The sequence below is a fragment of the Gossypium hirsutum genome, chromosome A02 (genome assembly GCF_007990345.1).
Source record: "Gossypium hirsutum isolate 1008001.06 chromosome A02, Gossypium_hirsutum_v2.1, whole genome shotgun sequence".
Lineage (NCBI taxonomy): Eukaryota > Viridiplantae > Streptophyta > Magnoliopsida > Malvales > Malvaceae > Gossypium > Gossypium hirsutum.
Window position 1 is genome coordinate 211,831 of NC_053425.1, and position 21,621 is coordinate 233,451.

At 33.0% G+C, this 21,621-nt stretch overlaps 4 protein-coding genes across 6 annotated transcripts; 2 read left to right on the forward strand and 2 right to left on the reverse strand.

Annotated features, from left to right (window-relative positions):
• Window positions 1–56: 56 nt before the first annotated feature.
• Window positions 57–4,771, reverse strand: LOC107935954 (uncharacterized). The gene is made up of 4 exons (XM_016868581.2): window positions 4,280–4,771; window positions 3,697–4,153; window positions 1,740–1,864; window positions 57–915 (listed from the first exon to the last, which is right to left on the reverse strand). Exons 1-4 carry the CDS (start codon window positions 4,430–4,432, stop codon window positions 460–462), a joined length of 1,191 nt encoding a protein of 396 aa, XP_016724070.2. The 5' UTR covers window positions 4,433–4,771; the 3' UTR covers window positions 57–459.
• A 134-nt stretch (window positions 4,772–4,905) lies between these two features.
• LOC107935938 (pentatricopeptide repeat-containing protein At5g41170, mitochondrial) lies at window positions 4,906–6,360 on the forward strand. Its single transcript, XM_016868566.2, has one exon. The coding sequence runs from the start codon at window positions 4,906–4,908 to the stop codon at window positions 6,358–6,360; it is 1,455 nt and encodes a 484-aa protein (XP_016724055.2).
• Window positions 6,361–10,631: 4,271 nt separating this feature from the next.
• Window positions 10,632–16,491, forward strand: LOC107935936 (B3 domain-containing transcription repressor VAL2). 3 transcript variants are annotated; one of them, XM_016868564.2, is made up of 13 exons: window positions 10,632–10,928; window positions 11,109–11,237; window positions 11,630–11,711; window positions 11,795–11,896; window positions 12,484–13,118; window positions 13,247–13,343; window positions 13,448–13,622; window positions 13,711–13,787; window positions 13,970–14,287; window positions 14,672–14,721; window positions 14,850–14,963; window positions 15,056–15,123; window positions 15,472–16,491. In XM_016868564.2, the coding sequence occupies exons 2-13, from the start codon at window positions 11,125–11,127 to the stop codon at window positions 16,281–16,283; spliced, it is 2,643 nt and encodes an 880-aa protein (XP_016724053.2). In that variant the 5' UTR covers window positions 10,632–10,928; window positions 11,109–11,124; the 3' UTR covers window positions 16,284–16,491. The 3 variants fall into 3 exon arrangements, with proteins under 3 accessions (XP_016724053.2, XP_016724051.2, XP_016724052.2); XM_016868562.2 differs by having other exon boundaries at window positions 10,634–10,928; window positions 13,862–14,287; XM_016868563.2 differs by having other exon boundaries at window positions 10,634–10,894; window positions 13,862–14,287.
• A 1,316-nt stretch (window positions 16,492–17,807) lies between these two features.
• LOC107935934 (probable serine/threonine-protein kinase PBL1) lies at window positions 17,808–21,118 on the reverse strand. Its single transcript, XM_016868560.2, has 5 exons — window positions 20,806–21,118; window positions 19,226–19,876; window positions 18,882–19,139; window positions 18,678–18,800; window positions 17,808–18,592 (listed from the first exon to the last, which is right to left on the reverse strand). The coding sequence occupies exons 2-5, from the start codon at window positions 19,868–19,870 to the stop codon at window positions 17,954–17,956; spliced, it is 1,665 nt and encodes a 554-aa protein (XP_016724049.2). The 5' UTR covers window positions 19,871–19,876; window positions 20,806–21,118; the 3' UTR covers window positions 17,808–17,953.
• Between the last annotated feature and the right edge of the window lie 503 nt (window positions 21,119–21,621).

Consider the following 21,621-nt stretch of genomic DNA (forward strand, 5'->3'; position numbering starts at 1 on the left):
TCAATTCTCTTATATTTTTAATTAAAAAATCTCGATCCAATCATTACAAACCATAAGAGTAAATTCTCTTATATCAATTCTCTTATATTTTCTCATTCTTTTAAAATTAACCCTCAATATCACAAATAAAAGTAAACCCGCAAAAAAGGACCAAATTACAAAATGTGTAAATATTGAGGGTTATTTTTTTTTGGAATCGAGACTAAATTGATACAATGTATAAATGCTAAGGGTGAAAGTTACTATTATGCTAATTTTAAAATCTAACAAAGTTATCTTTCTGTTAGAAATTTAACTGACCAAAAAAAGAAAAATTTGAATAGTTGGGTGATAATTTTTTGTAACTTTTCATAGATGAGTGACCAAAAAATAGAATTTACTAATAGTGGGTAGCTACCGTAGAATTTACTAATAGTTAGGTGGCTATCGGTGAAGTTTACCCTAAAAGAAAAATTAAGGCTAATCATCCCAATCATTCTCCCAGCCATCTTTATTTGAAGACCTAACAGTGAGGCCATTTGCTGATATATTAGCTACATTTCGTCCCAATGGTGACCTCACAGCCATGTCTTCGTCCCAATCATCATCCCAAACCTGGTCCCAACCTTCAGCTGTTTCTACATTGGTAGTTGCCATAGATTCAGGCAATCCCATTTCTAGCTCTTGGTAAGGTATACCACTATCATGTCGTCTACTCTTCCTAAACATGCAACAAGCCAATGATCCTCCGAATATTATAAATGCTACAATCAAGAAGTAGGCACCATTTATCGGAGTCAACAGCCTGTCATACGATGGTAGCTTTGAGAAAAAGTATGTTTCAGATGCCTGAGCATTTAGAGGAAGGAAACAATCTCCATTTCCAGCAGTTAACACTAGCGCAATGGGTTCACTAATAGTCAAAGAGATATTCAACTGAAACAAACAAGCAAATATACATATTACTACTGGATACATATAAGTACATGGGATGGGGTACAATTATTGAGCATGAACGGTAAAAGTATCATGGAGGTCCCTATATTAAGAGTTAGATTGCATTTTGTCCCATTAACTCAAAAAATGGGCAAATTAGTTCCTGTATGTTAGATCAAAGAGCAAATTAATCATTCCTGTTAAAAATTTTATCTATTTTTACTATTAAAACTGGTGTGGCTAATGAAATAACCAAACAGTTACATATGGCGTGCCATGTGTACCTCATTCTAGCATACAGGGACCAGTTTTTAAAAGAAGAATCAATTTACTCTTTGATCTAATGTATAGGGACTAAATCGACCATTTTTTAGTAGAAGACACAAAATCTAATTTAACTTCTAGTACAAGGGCCTCCACGGTATTTTTACTAGCATGAACACTTTTTGGAACATTTTTCAGAGTCAAAGTGTGTATCTACATGCCTAATGAACTCAAAGTTATTGAACACAATATATTTAATATTCAACCGGGAAAAGTCCTATTAAGTGCTTTCATCTAACATTAGAGCTTAGATGGTATATTTAGTCATACTTAAGAGGTCACCTTTTTTTGGTCAATCTTAAGAGGCGACCTTAACAAATCTGAAGTTCCAAGTCCCAACATCAACAATATTTCTTCCATACTCATGTTATAGCCTACCAAAAACAAATATATATATATATACATATTCTGAATCTTATTCCTCATGAAATAGGTCTCACAAGGTCTAAAGATAATGAGGAAAGAGTGACAAAGCATAAGAGAGAAAGATAAGAAGATACCTTTTCAATACCATGTTTTGGTACTCTAAGTCTCTTGGGAAAAGATGCTCCAAAAGGGCCTATAAGATTGACATCCAAAGTTTTTTCTCCCTTATTATGGACCAAAACAATCCCTTCTTTGGACCCTGGAAAGGAATAAGGAAATCGAATTAATTATTCATCCATTAGAAAATGTAGGAAAGATTATGTTACTAATGGAGTCTTCTTGTTGTCATCAATCAACATGTGCATATAAACATGTCCACCGTATTCCTTATAATTTTCACTTGGGAAAGAAAAAGGGATGGGTATCAAGCTGATTAAACACATAAAACATTATGTACTACATACAGCTTTACACATATGTAAACACCTCTGATCTCTACTGAGATCCATCACTTAACACTGGAGTAACAATCTAGCATACCATATTTAATCCAACCAGGATGTGGTAAATATGAAACCACAAGACATACTATTTTATTGCCTTCAACGTGGTAAAAATGAAAATTTTCAAACAAACATTTATTGATTTATTGCTTTTAATTGATTATCTTTTGGATGGAACAAGGTTAGATAATACATCTGAATTAAACATCAGTGTTAGCATAAATTTCCCTTTTTCTTATGGCAACAATGACAAAAAAAAAAAATTCAACACCACTAAATGACGTGTTAGATTTAAAAAGGAAAAGCATTTATGGAGGTAGACATGACATGAAACACTACAGATTTAATAAACACATGTTTACTAATTTTATAGTGTCATATTTACACAGTTAACTTGACATATAAAACATTGTCAAGTTTGATGGAGGATGGAAATATACTTAACAGATGCAATACAAGTTAAAAAAAGGAAAAAGAAAAGAAATGAAGGGACACTGGTGCTAAAACTACATATCGGGTGGTGAATCAAGACAAGGACACAAAGGGAACTAGGAACAGGCCATGGAGAAGAAGGTGAAGAAGGGAAGTGATTGTGAAAGATGATGGAAGAGAGAAAAATATAGTGAGCAACAGAAAAAGGAGACAGAGAAAATAGAAACAAGCACTTGACTGATCTATTGTATCTGTCAAAATATGTTCTCTCAACATAAGAAGTATTAATGGAAATAAATCCTAGAACCACATTATTTAAATCAACACATTCACATGAAAAGGAAAACCATAACCTTATATTCTAAAGATTTTAATTTTCATAAAAAACCAGATACCTAACAATAAGATTTCGATCACTTATATTTCATTGTGGAGAAACAACTCCTAAAAGGGAGTTGTAATCCACTACTCCTAGTATTTATCTTTTCCATCATACCTAAATTTTGCACCATTAAGAAACATTAACATTCTCACCGTTTTTACCTTACTGACTCCAGGTTTTAGCCTCCAATTTGTTTTCCCTGAAACCACCTTACATCAATAACTTCAAAAGAAAATAGAAGGAAGGTTATTGCCTCTCTATCATCCATGTTTTGCGGAGGATATTATCATATTTGGTTCTAGTAATATTTCAATCCTAAGCTAGAACTAGATGGCTTATTCAGACCATGTTGTTTAGGGAAAACTGAAAGTAGCCTTAGTAGCAGAACAAGTTGCAATGACAGTTCAATAAAGGATCAATCCAAATTTAAGGCTACAACAAAAACCAAAGTTAAGAAATTTGGGATTGCACAATTAGTGTACAAATGGTGTAGCCATATGCAACTTTAACAATCAGTCCATGGATTACACAGTTACCAAACAAATTTTCTTTCTTCCTCCAGTGGATACAAACATTTCATAACTCTATTTCTTCAATCATTTTAGAGGACTGAAAATCAAGAATTTTTACTGTACATAAGTACTCTATTAGGCATTCAATGCATACTCAATTCCACTTCTCATTTCTATAATAAAGGCAAAACACCACATATAATTTGCTTATTTGAAGTTCCATCAATGCATTGAATGAATAATAAAGAGAAAAATAAATTACCAGTTCCAAAACCCTTAACGCATGCAATCAAAGAGTTTTGGTCTTCACATCTACTAGCTATGCCGGCACATGTATCATCAATATTTGACTTGGAATCATTTCCAATCACGTTTGACTTTGTCGTCTTCTTCTTTTCCTTATCCTTGTTTGTATAACCTCTTTTCACAGTGTTTGTACTATTTAGATTGCTTCCACCACCTACATTATTTTTCTTCTCCTTATTTTCCTTCATTGTTTTATCACTTTTCGGATTTGAAGTTAAACTTGGATTGTTTCCACTAACTTTTTCCTTTTGAGGAGATGCACTCACATTCTTCGGTTTACCCAATGGTTTTGGATCTTTCTTGTCACCGAGAAGTGGCATCACAAAATCCGTTTTGTTGGATGAATTCGGATCAAGTTTTGGATCCAATTTCTTCTTGCCTGAAGCCGATAAAAGAATTGGCAACGGAGAGCTCTAAAATCCCAACAACAAATAGTTTTTTCTTAATCTCTTGATGAATAAAAACAAAAAACGAAAAAAGTAAATGAAATAATAAATGATGGAGACAGATTAGATTGGTAGAGCGAAAAAGAAACGTACAGGCGGCGTTGTAGAAGTAGAAACGGTGTCATTCTTTGATGGAGATTCATTAGCTAAGTATGTAAGCTTCAAAGACGAAGACGAAGAAGCATTGGAAACATCAGTGACGATTAAAAACAATAAAATCGATGTTGTCATTGCATTTCTATCCATCACCTTCTTAAACAACAACAATATAATAGATCTGGTGGAGAACCAGAGATGAACAACCTTGGAAAAAGAAGAAGAATGGAAACAACAAGAAAATCGGAAATTAAAATAAATTTATGAAGAAATGCTACAAAATTCAGAATTCAGTCGATGCCAACGCTTATGTTTTACGAAATTTTGGGTTAATTTTTTTTTTTTGAATAATAAAATGTATAATCTGAGATATATGCCTATAATAATATTAATCTCTGACCTACAAAAATAAAAATAAGTTATATTTTATTAATCAATAAATATAAAAATCATTTCATGCAAATTATTTTCGTCTATAATCTGAGACATGCCTATAATAATGATTTGATTCAGGTTTACTTTATCTGGATAAGGCTCTTTTTCCCTGTTTTGCTCGCTTTCCTGCCACTCAGCTGATTTTGTCCACCATACCTCTCTCTTATTCTCTGTAATCATAATCAGCCATGTCTTCTATATTTCATAATCCTTCCATTTTCTTCAATCCCACGAGAACCCATGGTTGCAAGCTTCATGTTCTTACAATGGTTTCAATGCCTTCCAAAACTCATGGAACCATAACATCACCAGGCTGCTCTGATGAAAGAACAGCCAGAATTCGGGTTGTGAATTTCCTGGACAAAATCAAAGCAATACCCTTCAAAGACACGAATGGAATTCTCAGCTTGATGGAGAAAGATGCGAGCAATTGGACCTTATCAGCTTTCAATGGGCTGTTAATGGAATTGCTTACAGCAGACGAGGCTGATCTAGCCATGGAACTGTTCTCCAATGCATCAGGTTTTGGTTTATCACCGAATGGTTGGACATTTTCCATCATCATTAGATGCTTGTGTAAGAAAAACGACCTTGATGAAGCTCAACGAGTTTTACACCACATGATGGAAAATGGGTACAATCCAAATGTGATAACATTTACAATTCTCATTGATTCATTGTGCAAAAGAGGCAAATTGGGGTATGCTTTTCGAGTTCTTGAATTAATGGGTGGAATTGGGTGCAAACCAAATGTTCAAACATACAATTGCTTGTTAAAGGGATTATGTTATATTGGGAAAGTCGAACAAGCTCATGAAATGTTGATGAACATGGAGAAAGAATCACTAAAACCTGATATTTATTCATATACAGCTATTATGGATGGTTTTTGTAAAGTGGGTAGATCAGATGAGGCAATGGGATTGCTTAACCAAGCTTTGGTTATGGGGTTACAACCAAATGTGGTCATTTTCAACACTCTTTTCACGGGTTATAACAAAGAAGGAAGGCCACAACATGGGTTTAAAGTGTTAAAGCTTATGAAGGACAAAAATTGCAGCCCTGATAGTATTAGTTACAGCACCTTAATGAGTGGGTTATTGAAATGGGGAAAAACAAGAGCTGCATTAAAAGTGTATAAAGAAATGATGGGTATTGGCTTTGAAGTTGAAGGAAAGATGCTGAGCAGTTTGCTTAGGGGTTTATGCATGAAATCATGGGAAGAAAAAGACTTGGTTCAAGATGCATACCAAATGTTCGATAAAATGCGGAAGAGGGGTTCTATCGTTGATCATAGTAGTTATGGGTTTATGATTCGAACGCTTTGCATGGTGAGGAAAATGGAGGAGGCTGTTTACCATTTGAAGGAAATGATTGGAATGGGGTACATTCCTAGGACGATAACCTTTAACAATGTGATTCAAGGGCTTTCCATTGAAGGAAAGATCCATGAGGCATTGGTGGTGTTGGTTACTATGTATGAAAATGGTAAAATCCCAAGTAGAACATCGTATGACATGTTGGTTAAAGAGTTTAATCGACAGGGATTGTTGTTGGGTGCTTGTAATGTTTATGGTGCTGCTTTGAAGCAAGGTGTAGTCCCACATAGGATCCCACTAAGACTAAATAGCCATAGTTATTGACTCTTCCTAGCTAGACCAATGGATCTCTCAACAGATTTGTTTTGGGCATGAAGTGTTTATATTGGATTTTTATCTTTGGGATTTTCCTTTGTTTTCTTTGGGAGCTTTACTGAATTCATCAAATCTCACTGAATGCAAATATTGAGATCTCTTTAATAGATGAGATGAAAACGCTTTTACTCCATGAATCCAACTCAAGATAAAATCGAAAATAAGTATCTCGGACCCATTACTGGATTTGTTGAAAATTTCAATCGGTAGAGCCAATTGTTGGGTGCTTTTATTGTCTACCATGCTGCTTTGAAGCAAGGTGTAGTCCGGCATAGGATCCCCATTAGATTGCCATAGTTGTTGTTGAATCTTCCCAATATTAGAAATTTTTGTACTCTTCGTAAATTTGGAATTCAGTACCTATATTTTTTTTTTAAATTTAGTATTTCTATTTTTTAGATTTTAAAATTTAAGTCTAATTGTTAATATTAACTTTTTATTAAATTAATTGGTATAATATTTTGAAATATAAAAATATCAATTATAACTCTCTTTTTTTTTTTAAATGGTGGAATTTTTGTATATGGAAGAAAGAGAGAGAATGTTGTTGGATATTGAAAGTGTAGGTGATGACCATCCCACTCAACATCAAATGGAATTTTCCTTTGCTTGAAAACAAAATAAACAAATCTGTTAAGTGGAAGAAAAATCTTGTGGGATAAGAGGACATAAACATAAGTAGATTGTCTCTTTTCTTTATATATAATACTACATAATGTGACCATAATTGAAAAAGCTAATGTACATCACAAAAATATATTTATTATTATTTTAACATAAAAATAACTTCACCTACATTCATATACATATAGTTGAATCAACACAATACATCATGCTGACATTTTCATGAGTTTTTTCTTAAATTACACTTAAAATTATTAAACTATTAATAAGTTTATATTTTAGTTATTTAATTTTAAAAAGTTACAAAATGGCCATTGAACTATTCAAAGTTCTTAAAGTCTGCTAATAAGATCCAAAAGACGATTTGATGATCTATATGGTAGATTAGTACCTATCGACTGGTGGAATAATATATCTTAGATTTAAATTGATCTGATGATAAGTATTGAAGATCACAGAAGAAAGGTGGTTGAATTTTAGTTTGCAGATTTGTGATATTCAAAGTTATTTCATAAAAAAATTGAACTATAGAAGAGAAGGGGACGAAGAGCGTTCGATTTGTGTAAGTGGTGCAAACACAGAAGGCTATACAACAACAAGTTTAGCAACCTAACAACTTAAATGAAAACTTTTGAATAGTTTAGTGACCATTTAGTAACTTTTTGAAATTAAGTAATTAAAACATAAACTTACTAATAGTTTATTGATCTTAAATGTAATTTACTATTATTTTTTTCATAATACCATATTGGAGGAAGGTACTTAAACAAACATATTTTTTTTTAATTAAACATAAGTAGAAGGAGATAAATTATGGTAAAAATTATCGATAAGAACTAAATATTTGAGCACTAAAATTATTATTTTCGTCTTTTCATAAAATAAAACCTATACATCTAAAGATTTAACATGTGTTTAATAAAATTTATATATAATTTTTTTTCACTTCACTTATAATCATTATTAAAAAAAAATTGTTTCTTTTACTTATATTGCGAGTGTGGCATAATCTAGTCATCATTACACATTAGCTTGACATTTTTTGGCTTAAATTAATAATTATATTTTCTATCAATTTAGATATTATTTTATTTTTCGAGCTAAACTTAGTTATTAACTTTTTAAAAATAATCATATTAATTTTATTTAACAAAAATATTGATTAAAAAATAATTTTTAATGATGTGGTATGACAACTCAAGTGACATGGCATGTACACTTCGTGTTGACATGATACTATTTAAAAAATTAATATTTTAGTTAATATTTTTATTAAAAAATAATTTATTTTCTGTTTAAAAGATTATGATCAAATTTATTTTTTTAAAAACATTAAAAATTCAATTTAACTTTTAAAAAATAAAAACTAAATTGACTTAAATACTAAATTTCACATTGTACCTTATTTTTTTCCTAAAAAACTGTTTAGAGCCGGTTTTTAAGAATTTAGGCGCAAGAATCGAACTGGTTCACTGTTTCATTACATTCTACGCGCGCCGATAAGCGTGAAGTCACTCATCGAACGAGAGCTTTCGAGTTCACCGGCGCGTGCGTTGGCCTTTCTCTTTCAGCGCGGTAGGTAAACCGGGCATCCAGTAACCTAACATCAGCACGTCATTAACATGACGTCATAGACAAAAACGTGAGAAAAAGAATCAACGGTATAATGATCGTTGACAGTTGACGCGTGTGCACGCTGAATCCCGTTGACGGCGCAGGCATTCAAAAGACCAATTTCTCCAAAGGAAAAGTGGTTTTATACTAATAAAAGGATAGAGTTGAGGCTATGTTAGGAACTTAAGTCTCATATTTATTGCATGAGAAGTAGCGCACTTTACGGTGGTGTCCACACGCCGTATATATTTATACGCTTTCGAATAAAATGTAATTTCGACGCAATAACGTAAATTTATAAATTATTTTTTATTATACTTTCTCTCAAAAAAGAAATTTTTATATATATTTTAATAATTTGATTATCAATTTATATATAAAAAGATAATATATTTCACCGTACTCGAACTCACATCTTTTTACATTAACAACAATATTGATATCAATTAAACTAAAACTCAATCAATATTTTTTATTATATTTCAAAATTGTCAATTTCTATACTTTTCTTTTAATTTATCAAAATACAACATTACTTTTTTTAGAAAAATTATACTTGAAATAAACATTTAATATAAACCAATCGTTTATTTAAACTATTTTTATTTAATTAAAATAATAAAAATTGAATAGAACAAAAACATAATAACATAAATATTATTTTTAGAATTTTCAATTAAAAAAACAAATTTTCATATTTTAGAAAATTTTGTAATTTTTCATTTTAATATAAAATTTTAAAAAGGAATATCAAACTAATAAAAAAAATATATTAACTTTTTTTCTTAAGTTCAATAAAAACCAAAGGGAGATATAAACGATTTTAATTTTTCGATTTATGTAAATAAATATATATTAATATAGACAATATTTTAGATCGATATGATAGAGATATCGGATTGATTTAAAATTTTACATGAATGACAAATATAAATATATTGATAAATTCAATGGTTGAATTGTTAAAATATTAATTATAAAAAAAATTCATGAAAAGGTATAAAACCACTTTTTTACACGAATATAAGTGAATCATTCCCTTATATATATATATATGTATGTATGTATATGTGATTTTTGGTCCAATATATTTGATTTGGTGTAATTATATACATGAAACTTAAATTGCGGTTCATATGTATACATAAAAATTTGATTTTGATTCAGTTATACACATTTAAAGAAAGGAATACATGCATTTATTTTCATATTGGATTAATATAATTATCTGTGTATGCAATATATCAATGTAAAATGATATTAATTCGATAATGTTATTAATGATTTATAAAAATTAAATCAAATCAAAATTCATGTATAATATTACACAATGAATCAAAATTTATGTATAGTTTTAATATTTATCACATCATTTATTAATTTATTGATAAAAATAAAAACAAAAATAATTTATGTTAAAATGTTAATTTAAAGTATCAAATTATCTATTTGAGTTGGTGTCACTCTGAACGGAATCATCAATTCAGCTATAAAATTATAGAAATACTACTTCTTTAAAATTATCTATCTATACTTTATTTAAACACTTTACTTAGTTGGTGTGATACTTAATCGGATCACCAATTTAGTTATAAAATTACATAAATATTCTTTTTTTTAATTATAATTAATATTTTTATAATTTATGGTAACAGTGTTGTCTTTTCATACCATCTTCAAATAAAAGAATTACAAATTACAAATTCAAAAATCAAATGCGTGCTCTAATGTGTTAAAATACAAATTTCTTACAATTTCACTTATTTTCATAATTGAATAATTTTTTTAAAAAATATTTTTAATGTAAAATCTCTTCTTTAATTAATCATGTTACAAAATTTAAGGATATAGATACAAATTTGAAAATCTTGTAAAACATGAGGGGCAAATATAACATTTAACCAAAAAAGAAGGTGGGGAAGGAGTTCGCCGAGTCTTGAAGTATCATCGTGCATGCAATTTCCACTTTTTTTCACAAAGTACCAAACTCTCTCTCTCTCTCTTTTATTTTCTTTCCATCTCCTCTCTTTTTGTTTTGCTTTTGCATGCACACGATTTGTTTGCCGTTACTTCTTTTCATCGCCGATTTGTCTTTTCCGTCGTCAGAGCTCCTCGTTTTCACGGTTCTCTCCATATATATATATTCAAGCATCGTTAGTGAACATATATTTAACGCTGGCAATAGTACAACGAAAAGGAAACTTAGCATGTTTTCCTTTTGTAACGATTTTTAACGCCGGTGAAGGTAGTAGCTGTTTCTAATTATCTTCTTCGAAAAGGTTATATTTCTTTTCGTTTGTTTTTTTTTTAATTGATTTAGTCTCTTTGTTTGACCAATTTTGAATCTGTTCTGTTTTGCTTTTAGCTTACTCGTTGATTTTCCTTGAGAGAAATTTATCTATTGCGGGTGAATTTTTCACTGTTTTTGATACATATATTGAATTTTGAAAATTTTGTAGGAATTAAGTTTGGAGTATGGCTTCGAAGAGCTGCATGAATGTACTCTGCGGCGCGTCCACATCGATTGAGTGGAGAAACGGTTGGACTTTGCGATCTGGAGATTTTGCTAGTCTCTGCGACAAGTGCGGGTAAATTGTAAAAATTATAATCACTTAATCGTATTTTTTTAAGCTTAATAATTAGATAAGCTTGTGCTGACGAGTCTTAGACAGAACATTTGTAAATTTTGTTTTACTTGATTTACGAATGGTTAGAATGTTTTTGTTCTTGTTAGTGAAGCTTATAATAAATTGTTCTATAGTGAATTGGAAATTTGGAATATAATTCTTCTTTCATGGGAGATAAAGAGTAATGGAACAGTTATTCAACACTGCCAAAAGTTTGATCATGTTCTGAACCATATAAAGTGGTTAAATATAGCAGAGGAATCCAAACAAGACAAAGTGTTTTTGCCCAGCTGGTGCTATTTTAAGAACGCCATTGTTAGAAACAATTTATTTATGATTTTGACTCGCTGTAGGTCTGCATATGAACAATCAATATTTTGTGATGTGTTCCACTCAAAGGATTCTGGGTGGAGGGATTGCAATTCATGTGGCAAGGTTGGTCACCCTAAACTTTTAATTTCTTGCCTTGTTCCCGTCAATACTATGGTGCTTAATCTCAATGCTTTTGCTGTTGGCAGCCTCTCCATTGTGGATGCATTGCTTCAAGGTTTTTGCTCGAGCTTCTTGATGGTGGGGGTATCAACTGTGTAAGCTGTGCTAAAAAGTCAGGATTTAACCATGTAAGATCAGCTTATTCAATCTTTTCCCTTTTTAGAAGATCAAATTGTAACCCTGCATTATAGTCTCATGCCAAATTCAACGATAAACATGACACTGTAAGGTTTATGGTAATGGGACAAACATTTTAATCAGGGTATGCCTCTAACATACTTCATTTTGCCCCATCTGAATTAGATTCAGTTGTTGTCACAACCCTGTGATGTTCTCATCTGTGATCTATTACAAATTACTATGTTAGGTTTGGTTTTGAAACAGTAAAAGAAACAGGCTCTGTATTATTTCCATTGAAACACCTTGGCGTTTAATCATTTCAAATCTGAGTAGCCTTGCACGGGTTGTACCATGGCCTATGACCTGTGTACTTTATTCTGAGGGTAACCGAGGATAATCGATTATAAAATGAATGATACAAAAAGGAAGATAAATGGTATCTGTCAAGATATTGACTGTTTTCTGATTGATATCTTTGTTATATTAGTTCTATGATTCAGTCTATTTCCGTTTGATTATTGCTTAATGATGCTTGATCTTTTAGGCCTTTACATGTAGAAGTTCAAATATTTATGATGAAGCTTATGTATTTCAGATGATTGAAGATGAAAAGCCTAATGAGTTTTGTATGGTGAAGGCTGATGCTGATCAATTGCACTCAACCTCTGCAGACAACCAATTGAGTGGTGTGAGCATTGAAAACCTACAGCTTATGCAGTTGAGCAACAATGCAGAAAGCATTGGGTTGAGACAATTGCTTCAGCTTCACAATGATGACTCAAGTGGGTCTCTAGGGCAAATGAAACAGGAGGAATTTTTGCCTCCTAGAGAAATTGGAAGCACATGCTTGACAAGTATTAATCAAGCATCTAATGGATCAGTTCAAGCTGTGAAACCTACCACTAGTAAAGTTAATATTTTTGATTCATTGCCACAAACCAACTTGAGTATTTCTTTGGGTGGCTCGTTAGGGAACCAAAATGGCTTTCCTAGTTCAGTTGTAGATGAAAAGAGTAAGATGTCTTCAGTCTTGCAACAGGCATCCAAATCTCGCCATCTTCTGCCCAAACCTCCAAGGTCGGTCCTTGCAACAGGTTTGGAGATGAATGCAGGAATGGTACCCCAGATACGTGTTGCTAGGCCCCCAGCAGAGGGACGTGGACGGAATCAGTTGCTTCCTCGTTATTGTCCCAGGATTACGGACCAGGAATTACAACAAATTTCTGGAGAGTATCCACCATTGTGTCATTATTGGTTTATGTGCACAACCACGTGTTGAATGTTAGACTACAAAAATTTTCATGTCTATCTAATGACCTGGGGAGTCATGTCAAATCCTTAACCATGTAATTTTTCAGTTCAAATTCCACCATTGTTCCACTGTTTGAAAAGGTTTTGAGTGCAAGTGATGCTGGACGGATTGGTCGTTTGGTTCTGCCAAAAGCATGTGCTGAAGTTAGTTTCTATTCAATAATGCTACACTTGCAACTTATATTGATTTACCTTGTCTGTTCAGAAGAGCTGTTGCATGTAAGTTATAACAAAGAATGAATTGGCAGGCTTATTTTCCCCCCATATCTCAACCAGAGGGTCTTCCCCTAAGAATTCAAGATGTGAAGGGAAAAGAATGGGTGTTTCAGTTCAGATTCTGGCCTAATAACAACAGCAGGATGTATGTTTTGGAGGGTGTGACTCCTTGCATACAGTCCATGCAGTTGCAAGCTGGAGATACTGGTACGACTCTGAACCTGGTTATGGAACAATCGAAGCATTTTGTTGTTAGCTCTAATTGAGTAACATCACTTGCGGTTCTCTTATATAGTAACATTTAGCCGTAAGGATCCAGAAGGGAAGCTTGTTATGGGGTTTCGTAAAGCAACAAACACTGCTGTGGTGCAGGTAAAGTAACAATCACCTTCCATGTTAGCAAATTTGATCATATAATATTGATATATAAATTATCAAATAAACAGGAAACCTTACCACCTGCCATTCCTAATGGCACTCTTTCAAGTGAAAGTTACTTTTCGGGTGTTTTTGAGAACCTGCCTATAATTAGTGGTTACTCTGGCCTTCTTCAGTCATTGAAGGGAAGCACAGATCCCCACCTAAATGGACTGTCAAAACATTCGAGTTTAGCTGGTGGTGATATTAGTGGGCATAAATCTGATATGCATGAGGACAGGATCAGGGAGGACTTATTACTACCATCTATGTTAACCCCAGAGAGAAAAAGAACTCGGAATATTGGGTCCAAAAGCAAGAGGTTGCTGATTGACAGTCAGGATGCTTTGGAGCTGAAACTTACCTGGGAAGAGGCTCAGGATTTGCTCCACCCACCCCCCAGTACCAAGCCAAGCATTGTTACAATTGAGGATCATGATTTTGAAGAATATGATGTGAGTACATTTCCTGGAATACTTGGGGTTTGACAATGCTTGTATGTTGGGCTGTTTTGGTGCACTTGGATGATTGTTCAAATACCAGTTTTCTTTTTGTGATTCCACTCTATCCAGTGCATGAAAAAATCAGGCAATTATGCCCTGAGTAAGACGTAGTTGCCAATATTTTTGGTATTTTTAGTTAAAATTTAAAGAAAAAAGGATTTTATTGTTCTCTTTTGAGGGGCGGGAAACCATTAACTGATCTCTTTAATCTCACCATGTGATAGAAATAAGGTCTGCACATGTTTATGAACACAATGTTTCTCCTGGAAGAATTATCAATTTTCAGCAAAGCAGTGTGATTTATAATGTAACTTTTCATACATGTTTGTCCTACAGGAACCTCCAGTTTTTGGGAAGAGGAGTATCTTTGCAGTTCGTTCAACGGGGTGAGCATACACATTTATGTTTATTACACGTTTAGTTTCTGTTTCTGAGCTTGGAAGGATCGATTTGTTTCTCAAGTTTATGGTTGTGTTTATCTATCTAGTCTTGAATTAGTAAGCATGATCTTCAGGGGACAAGAGCAATGGGCTCAGTGTGATAATTGTTCTAAATGGAGAAGGGTGCCTGTCGATGCTCTTCTTCCACCTAAGTGGACATGTGCAGACAACAACTGGGACCAAAGCAGGTCAGCATTTTCTATAGCTTAGTTCATTCACAATCCTATTTTATCCTTGACAAGTTCCGGAAGAAATCTGTTTCCTTTTCTCTGCATGTCAGGTCTTCATGTTCCTTACCTGATGAACTCACCCCAAGGGAGCTAGAAATTCTTCTTAGGTTGAACAGAGGTACATTCTCAGAATATTTTCCTCTTAAAAGATTGTACATAACTATGTCAGATTTCTGCCTAATCTTTATTCTAGTAGACTAAGACTGCCCACAAATAAATATTGTATTACACTAATTACGGGTGCGTAGGGAAAGCCGGATTCAAGTTAAACTAGATATTCTTACTTGAAGACTATATAACACAGTGCTTTTGCTTATTTAAATTATTTCAGTTAATTCAATCAGTTAACCTAATTAACTGGATTTTAATTATTCTACATTAATATGCTAATATTACACTTCAAGATATGTTTATTATGTATATATGATATATAAATGATGAAGTTTAAGCTATCTTTTATATATAGATTTCAAAAAAAGGAGAATCATAGCATTTCATAGACAAACTCAGGAGCATGAATCATCACCTGGTTTGAATGCTTTAGCCAATGCTGCAATCCTTGGAGACAATGTAGCTGATTCTGGCACTACGTCGGTGGCGACAACAACTAAACACCCGAGGCATCGTCCTGGTTGCTCCTGCATCGTGTGCATCCAGCCTCCGAGTGGGAAAGGAAAACACAAGCCAACATGCACGTGTAATGTGTGCTTGACGGTTAAACGTCGTTTTAAAACCCTCATGATGCGCAAGAAAAAGCGTCAGTCGGAGCGTGAAGCAGAGATTGCTCTGAGGAATCAGCAAGCATGGCGTCCCAGAGAAGAAGCAGAAGTTGAAAGCAGCTCTAAACATGTATCATCGCACCACGATCCTTCTGAGAATGAAGCAAGGTCAGTTAACGAGTTAGAATCCAAAAACCAGAGCAACAACAACAAACTAGTGTCCAAATCGGTTGAAGCCAACAAGGGACGGATAGACTTGAACTGCGACCCTTGTCGTGACGATGATTCGCAATTTGCTTCCTCCACTCGCATGAGCATGATGAATCTTCTTCATGTTGCAAGCCTTCCATTGGAGACTTACCTTAAGGAGAATGGCCTTACAAGCTTGGTATCCGATCAACAAGCAATCTCGACGTCACATGCTCCACCACAGGCTGGCAATACAAGCGAGCCACCTGACGATCAATGTTTCCATTCTGCCACCAAAGAACATGAGACTAGGGATGAAGTAAACATCGAAACTAAAACGGTTAGAATCAATAACGAGATCGATCCTTGATGAATTTCTACTGTTATTTTATTTATAATCTCTTTTAACCTCTTTGGTGTTCATTTTACTAGTAATGTCTATAGGCATTTGGCATTGTTTCCATTAGAGGTTGCTTTTGCCTTTTCAATCCCCAAGTATGTATTATATACAAAACTTGAAAGACCCACAAAACTATATACATATATACAACAAATCTCATCAAAATGTCGTTCACATTGCTGAATTATCTACTAAATCAAACCAATTAATTTTATTTCAGTTCAAATATATTTAGATATATCCATTCATGGGTCGGAGTTTTCATAAGTTAGAGGCGAAGTCAAAAAAAAAATTTTGAGAGGTAGAATTAAATTGTATTTTTTTTACAATAGTAAAAATGTAATTTCATAATTTTAATTTTTAAAAGATTAAATTAATTTTTATCATTTTGGGTCCAAAGTGCAACTTTATCATTACAATTTAAAATTTTACAAATTATAAAATGACCTAAATGAAAATTTTCCATTTAGAGGAGATCGGGCTCTGCCAACCCCCCTTAGCTTTGCCACTAGCTTAAGTTTAATTCGACTTGAAATATAAGCTTAAAATTTTATTTAAGCATACTCATATTTATAAATGGTTAATCTAAACTCTTCTCTTTTTTTTTTCATTCAATTTTTAAAAATATTTATATTATTTTTAATTTAATATTTTTTCATTTATTTAATTTTTGTTTAGTGAAATGAATGTATCTTTTATGTCAATTTTATGATGAATGAGAGTTAAAAATATTTATTGTAAAAGAATAGAGAACTAAAAATATTTGAATCCGATTACCTGAGTTCTTTTTTTAAAAATATAATGTACTTTATCATTACACTCAACATTTTTTAGTTATTTATTAAAATTTTATATATAAATAACTTTAATATTTTTTTAATTTTTTATAAATATATGTTATAAATAACATAATATATTAAAAACTTAAATGGACATTCAAGCTCGAACTATGGCCTAACCTTTTATCAGTTATTTACTAACGATATTAAGGTAAAAAATCTCTTTGGTCCCTTTCAATTTTAATATTGAGTAAATTGATCATTCTAAAAAATCATACCAATTTAATCCCTGCTAATTTGAAAAGTGAATAACTAATGTTTTGCATCAATTATACATCTTTTTGAATGGTATAATAACGAAATAAACGCTTAAAGTTTACACATTTTATCGATTTAATATTAATTTAATAAATTTAGCTCATAACATTTACATATTTTGTCATTTTTAATAAATTTAACCTTGTTAATAAATTTAACCTGCAATATTTACATATTCTATCAACACTTACATGAAATATAAAAATATCGAGAACTAAATTTATTATTGCATGAATGAAAATTATGTACAATTGACAAAAACGTTAATGTTGACAGATTAAATTGCTCCAATTTTTTTTATTACTGTACCAATGAAAATTAATGACCTAAGGGCTCTTTTTACTTAAAATAAAGTTGAATGAAACAAATATCTAATATTTACCATAAACAATATGGATTGGCACAAAATAATGGATCCATTTTCAGATTAGATTTTCACTCTTATATACAGAATTTAAATGAATAATTTTTGTATATGTTGGATTGAAATGAATAATTTTTTTTTAAATGGAACAAATGAAATAAATCCATATTTATAAACAATCAAAATCCTTCCACTTCCACGCTAGTCCTTCCAATGGTTGTTACTGCTGATCTTCTAGCTTCTTGCCTTTCAAGTTCTTGTAATGAAAGTGTAGAAGAACAAGCTCGGGACGGAAGTGCCGATACCGAAGTAGGTGGTCTTGTCAGAGAAATGAATAGTCCGGTTCTTGACGGTGGCGATGGTAAGAAACTTAACCCAGGTGCCGGAGTAATAACCCCGTTAAAACTAGGTGACCTTGACATTTGTTTTCCGACAATTGTCGCTGGCTCTTGTAACGGAAACCAGCACGAATATTTTATATCTTGGACGACTTTGAGATTCTCAACTACGGTTCTCATTGTCGGTCTTTCGGATGGATCCTTTTGGAGACATCTTTGTGCAATGTCAGCAATAGTGCGAGCCGCTTTCATAGGAAAACGACCTTTAAGATGAGGATCCATGATGAGTGATAATCTATAACCATCGGCTAAGAATGGCCGACTCCATTTCACTAAGTTCCTCTCTTCTTTAGGATAACGGTTATCGAGGTTTTTCCGGCCAGTAAGTAATTTCAGTAAGACAATTCCGAAACTCCAAACGTTGCTCTTTGGAGTTAACCATCCTTTCTCCAAGGTCTCGACTGAAAGATTTGCCACAGCCTGCACAGATGGAAAGATAATCAAACACCAGATAACTCAAAACACCAAGATTTGCCTTTTTACAAGAACAAGGGAAATGACTTACAACTGCATTAACAGAAATCCCTCCCGTCTCAGGTATATGACCAACACACCCGTATCCCGATAGCTTTGCACTGAAATCTTTATCGATTTGTATGTTGGCAGTTGAAAATTCATTGTACATTGCCTGCATATACACGACTCATTGTCATCGTTTTAATAATCTCGAAATGTAGATGCACGGAGATATTTATATATATATATATACCAGAAACGGTCCTTCCTCATGCAAGAAAGCAAGACCCTGTGCAGAACATAAAGCGATTTTCGTTCGGGCATTCCAATCAAGTGGTGGTCCATCAGACCTCCCGTATAAAAGCCGATCTAAACTTCCATGAAACAGCCTCTCGTAGACCAACATTCTTTGTTCCGAACTATCACGTGCATGGTATCCAAGCAATTTACAGAGGTTTGGATTTTGCAACAATGCAAGAGTGTTTACTTCGTTGATAAAGTCCCTTAAACCCTACACGAACACGAAAAAAAACACAGTCAGACAGGTGAAATCATCTCGTGAGCCATAAGTTTTCATTAGTAGAAATGATCTCCTACCTGAGTAGACGAGTTAAGGCGAATAACAGTAGCTTCAAACTTCTTTGAACTCGATGCATCATCTCCAAAAGAAGCCTTATACATAACAAAAGAAAGACCCTCGGATATGCATCTAACAGAAGCGAAATGATGGCAAGCTGCAGCGATTTCTTCGTAACCAAAGTTTCGTAGTGTTCCACAGGGAGGCAGGGGCAATGGTCCGGAAGCAACCAAAGGGACACTAGCATTCGCTAATTTAAAGCTTCCCATTGTCTTCAACACGGTACCACGGGGAGAAGGAAGTGGAAGAGGTTGCGGACTCGGTGACCTCGGTTCCTTCACTAATCCAACATGACTTTTGAACTCTTCCTGTTCTACGAATTCAGCAAATGTCAGTGCATCTTGCTCAGCAGCATCAAAGCTTGATGGTGCAGATAATGCATGCGTCCTATCACAGGTTGTCTTATTATTAAGATGAATCAGTTTCACTCTGGTTCTAAAACTTGGGGGCGCCGACCGCAATGACCGGGTCTGAACTTGGGGCTCAGGCAGTGCTGTGGGCACAAGCTCCTTACAAGCAATCGGCTTTACAAAAACTACCTGCTCGGACTTTTTCTTCTTACTTTTCAAAACTGTAAAACACCCCATCATATATGCAAATCCCATACGCTTCTGCCACAAGAAAATAAAAACACTAATCAACACCAGTTTTGCATGGCCGAGAACATAACGCCAATATAGGCATAAGAACTCTATTGCATACAGCTCAATGTCTTATCATACAATAGGAGCAATTTATGTCCGCCAACAAAACCAATAATACAAAATATGGTAAAAGTACCATGAAAGCTCCTATACTAGGACTCACATTGTATGTTGCCCTCTATACTAAAAAAAATTAGGTAAATTAGTCCCTATTCGTTAAGATTTGAGAGCAAATTAATCTATCTCTTAAAATTTTCATCCAGTTCTATTGTTAAAAACTAGTTTGCTCTCTAATCTAATATACAGGACTAATTTATTCATTTTTTGAATAAATAGGTCAAAATACAATCCAACTACTAGTACAAGGACCTCCACGTTACTTTTACCTTCATATAGATAAGTACATAAAGATTGCATTGCAATTTTACATCATGTCCAAATCAAATCAAACCAAACCCCAAAATTTCCAATTCAATGAACTGCATAAAATTTTACAGCAGAGGCAACAACGAAACCTGATCAAAGGAAAGTGTTTCAAATTCAAATCTTTAATAACCAATACAGTGATTAAGCTGAACCAAGTAGATATTGTCTATAAATCATTGAAAATAACATCAATCTCATGGCACAAAACACTGCAATTCACTGCTCAAGAAACCATTTCCATGGCCCCAAATCACCATAGGCTAAACTGGGCAACATGAATTTGAATCAACAAAAATAGAAACAAGCCATACCCAGAATACAAAATAATCCAAACAACAAGGGCCGAAAAAGCAATTTGCAAATCTATCATAAATGAATTTGCAAATCAAAACAAGACCCATTAAAGCAATGATAAAACCCATCATGAAATCATCAATGAATTTCAACAAAAAAGGTTTAAGAAATCAAACCTTGTAAACCAGGTCATGCAACTTGAAAAAAAATGGAGAAATATACAAAACCCAGAAATCCTGTTTGGAAGTCAAGAAAGTTACATGGGGAAATAAAAAAGCTGTTGAAAGTTCAGAGATTTTTTAGAAAGAAAAAGTATGTAGAAGATGGGAAAACTATCTTATTACTAAATATTAATATAATTATTACTATTTTATTTTCGAAACAAATTGAAGAGAATGGAGGGTGACGAACACAGGTCAAAGCAACCAAAACCCAAATTTTGATTTACCAAATTTGAAATTTTAGAATCATTTGTTATCATCTCTTTACAACAGAAACCTGCCTCCAATTTTTTTATTTGACATTTTCGTCCTCTTCGCTTTATAAACAGGGTTAATATATTTTTTAGTGTCTGAGTTTGGCTTTAATATTCAATTAAGTACTTAATTTTTTTGTCCCAATTTGATACTTTAGATTGGCTTAATGTTAATTTTGGTACATGGGTTTTTTCAATTTCATGCTTTGAGTTTTTGTTGCCTCTGTTAAGTATTTAAGTTTATCTTAATGTTTAATTTGACACTCGAGTTTTTATTTTGTTACAATTAAGTACTTATATTTTTTTACTAGATTACATGCGTACACTGTTAGTGGAGTAATTGAGTAATTTAGAAAACAAACATATATTATATTTTAGGTTAAAATATGTCAAAAGTCTTCGTACTATTCAAAAATTAGAGATGTTGTCCCTATACTTTATTTTCAGGATTAGTCCTCCTATTTTTCAAGTTTCAAAATTTAGCTCCAATTGTTAATATTGTTAAATTTATTGATGT